At 48.0% G+C, this 3,457-nt stretch overlaps 1 protein-coding gene across 1 annotated transcript; it reads left to right on the top strand.

The window, feature by feature from the left end:
- Positions 1-755: 755 nt before the first annotated feature.
- On the top strand, positions 756-2,623 carry LOC123058997 (uncharacterized). Its single transcript, XM_044481664.1, has 4 exons — positions 756-971; positions 1,430-1,618; positions 1,695-1,940; positions 2,352-2,623. The coding sequence occupies exons 1-4, from the start codon at positions 966-968 to the stop codon at positions 2,406-2,408; spliced, it is 498 nt and encodes a 165-aa protein (XP_044337599.1). The 5' UTR covers positions 756-965; the 3' UTR covers positions 2,409-2,623.
- Positions 2,624-3,457: the final 834 nt, after the last annotated feature.

Raw genomic sequence — 3,457 nt, 5'->3', positions numbered from 1 at the left:
ACGTTACACGCCGAACGCCATTATTCCTCGCCAATCCACGACCCATTTTTCCCTTTCAAAAGCCACCGCCGGTAAGATAAGCAAGTACGCCCTCCTTTCAAAACTCACAAGCAAAGCAAGCAAGTACCACACGGTAGATGATAAATTAGTGAAGCCAGTCCTCCTTTCCCCGTCCGTTAACCGCGAGCCGGCCGGTGCAAAGCGGCAAAGCGTGCAGGCCCGCCCGCGCGGAGCCCCAAGAATCATGGCGATTTTGGCCGCGGTTCCAAAGGGAAAAGCGGCCGCTTTTCCGTTCACCATGCCATGCGCGCAGCACCTGCCCGCCGGGCCGGACGGGCGGGTGACAAAGACAAGAGCATGCGACACACGCACACTCATCGCCTATCATCACGGCCGCAACACCCTGTTGCCAAAAGCGCTCGCCTTTGCTGCCACGCCCCAGCCTAGGCCCAGCGGCAGTGAGAGACAGACAGTGAAAGACAGAGAGGGGGTAAATAATGAAGTCTTCCTGCTCATCTCATGACTTGGACCGGGCGAGCTGGCGCCGGCCAGGGAAAAGAGCGGCATCATATGAGTGCGAACGCTAGGGACAGCAGCTCGGAAAGCGAGGGGGCGTGTGTCGAGTGTCGTGCGTGGCTCACGAGTCAAATGAGTAGGGGCATGATGCAGGAGCACAGTACTCATTGCCTCTGGCCGCATAGCGAGCAAACACGGCCTGCCTTGCCTGCTTTCTTTCTCGCCGGCTTTTCGTAAAGTTTTTCGGGCGGTACAACGTGCGCGCCCCCACATTCCATCTCCCTCCCTCTCCCTCTCTCTTTGCCCCGGTCCAGCCTTTCCGGTGGCTATGTATACACCCCTGCCCCGTGCTCCTCTGCCCGTGCCACCAGTGTTTTGACTGCCCCCTGCTCTTCTCCTCGTGGCTGCTTCTCCTCCTTCTTCTTCCTCAGCTTGTCATTAGCTGCGAGATGGAGGTGAGCCTTGCATTGCATGCATGCATGGAGATGCTCTTCTTTCATTCTCCTCCTTTGCTGTAGGGTGTGCACTGCTGCTTCAGTACTTGTAGCTGAATCTCGCGACGCCACACAGTTTGGGGTTCGAATCTTTATCTTCTGCAATGTGCGCTGCTGGTGGATGTGTTCTCTTCCACTGTAACGCAGTACTATGGCCGCTCGTAGCAGCAGGCCATTTTTCCCCCCAGCAAAGTGCATGTTCTGCATCGGATACGACTGTTCAGAGCACCTGAAAGTTTTGCGTTTCCTTCTTAATTAGATCATACGTACCGGCACTGTTCACAATGCTTCTTGTTCTCGACCTCCATGATTCCTCTGCTCCAGCCGAACATTCTTTCTTTTTTGGTTCTTGCTTGAGGAAGAAGACCATGCGCACAGGGATTTAAGCAAGTTGGTTCCATTGTTTGGTCTTGTGTCAGGCGCAGGATGACTGCGGAAAGTGGCGCCAAATCCCGGCGTTCGGCGACTGGAACATGTGGGAGGAGATGCCCGTGACCCAGTACTTCGAGCCGGCGGCCACCTTCTTCTTCACGGCGCAGGCAGGGGAGGACGACGTCGACCTCTTCAAGGTGCCACACTTCGCCGCCAACCCCTACACCTACAAGAAGGTCGGACTCACACACAACAGCATTATTTCCAGATCAACTGAGTTTTCAGCAGCTGACGATCAATGTGAAAATGCAGTGCGTCGTCCGAGTGAAGAAGGGGGAGGAGGACGAGAAGCCGAACGCAAACCCCGGTGCCGGTGCTGTGGCCGGGAGGAGGAAGAAGGGGGGCAGGAAGCAGCAGCAGCAGCAGAACCGCCAGCAAGGGAAGAAGGAGCAGCAGCAGAGGAGGAAGAAGCCCAAGGCCAAGAAGGCGGCGGCGGCGGCGGCGGTGGACGAGGACCTCTACAAGATCTCCCCCAACGTCATCTGCAAGGTGCAGAAGGCAAGTGCTCATACCCTTTTCATTTTTGCTAATAATCTGTCACGTGATTGGTGGATTTTTTTGGATGCCAAGTGGATTTACTTTTAGACGCCAAAAAGATGAAAAGAAATGGACTTGCTTTGGCTAGTTTCCCGTCATGTGATTGACGCAAACCTTTTAGGATAAGAAGATAATGGATAATCTGAAGAGAACTTCTTTTCCTTTCCAGAAAGATAAAATCTCAACTTTTTGCAAATGTCTCTTCTTGCTTTCTTAGGATAATTCGTACGACTTTGCTTTGGCAAAAGTGGTGGCTAATTAGCTAGTACTAAAAAAACTCAAAAGAAAAATTAGGCTAGTGTTGGAATGTTGTGGATTGTGGCAAGATCGACCAGATCTAACGGTGATGAATCTTGTGTTTTGTGCTTGCAGAAGAAGTTGCTGAGGAACCTGCTGGGAGGGTGCCTGGGCCTCAACTGCATCGCCTGAATCAAACAATGATATCCGAGACTTCTTATCCAGAGTTCCAGAGTTTGGTGTTATTAGGAAACTAAGATCGGTCGAGTTGTGTTTGTGTATGTACATCGTCTACTGCTGCTGCTGCTACGATAATATATGGAAGTAATGGAAACCAATTGCTGCTTGGTCTCCTTCCCTCCGCACATAATAACGATCAATAAAATCAGACTTTCATTTTCGCCGCATCTGCTTCCTCCTCACAGCATTTCATCAGGAAATATTTCATCATGTGTTTGAATTCACAATGTTCATGATTTGGCCCTCGCGAAAATGTTGGTGAGGCCTGGAAACCATCTCATGGATTATCCAGTGATGAAGGACACAAGCCTGCTCACTGAAGATGTTGGTGAGCACATATTCGACTCCCACAATCTCAAAATGTTGTGCCATTCTCGATTCCCACAAACTCAAAATATGCCCTGTTCGGATTATCTTTACCTTAAACCTTATTACATTTGATCAAGTTTGTAGGAAAAACATCAACATCTATGGTGTCATAGCAGGCATCACTATCTCTTCATAAGGCTTCTCATGTCGTAAGTAACTCATAAGAGGGGATGGTCAAGGGAGGTTCCCACAAGCAAGCGCACCTTAGTGCAAGAAGACGTACTCCATCACCCCTGGATCATTGCTTGATATGGAGGACAACAGTAGCACAACCCTGAATTGGTGACACCCCCTATTTGGGACCTAAAAATGTGCTCAAAGTACAACGGCCTATTTAGGCTATCTAATTTTCTAACAAAAATAATACATTAACTAATATGTTTAAAAATTCCAGAATATATACTTATAGAAAATGTATTATTAAATTTAAAGTAAAAAAATTATAAAAACATTGTATATACGTTATATATTCAAATAATGTTTAGCTTGTTTTCAAAAATGTTCACTGTTACAACAATATGTTCATTCTATATTTAAAAAATATTAACTATATATAAGAAATTGTTCAACATATAATGAAAAGACCGTGTTTCAAAAATATGTGACACATTTGTTCATGTATAAAAATAAAT

This window comes from Triticum aestivum, chromosome 3A, assembly GCF_018294505.1.
Source record: "Triticum aestivum cultivar Chinese Spring chromosome 3A, IWGSC CS RefSeq v2.1, whole genome shotgun sequence".
NCBI classification, from domain to species: Eukaryota; Viridiplantae; Streptophyta; class Magnoliopsida; order Poales; family Poaceae; genus Triticum; species Triticum aestivum.
This window is presented reverse-complemented; position numbering and strand designations above follow the sequence as displayed.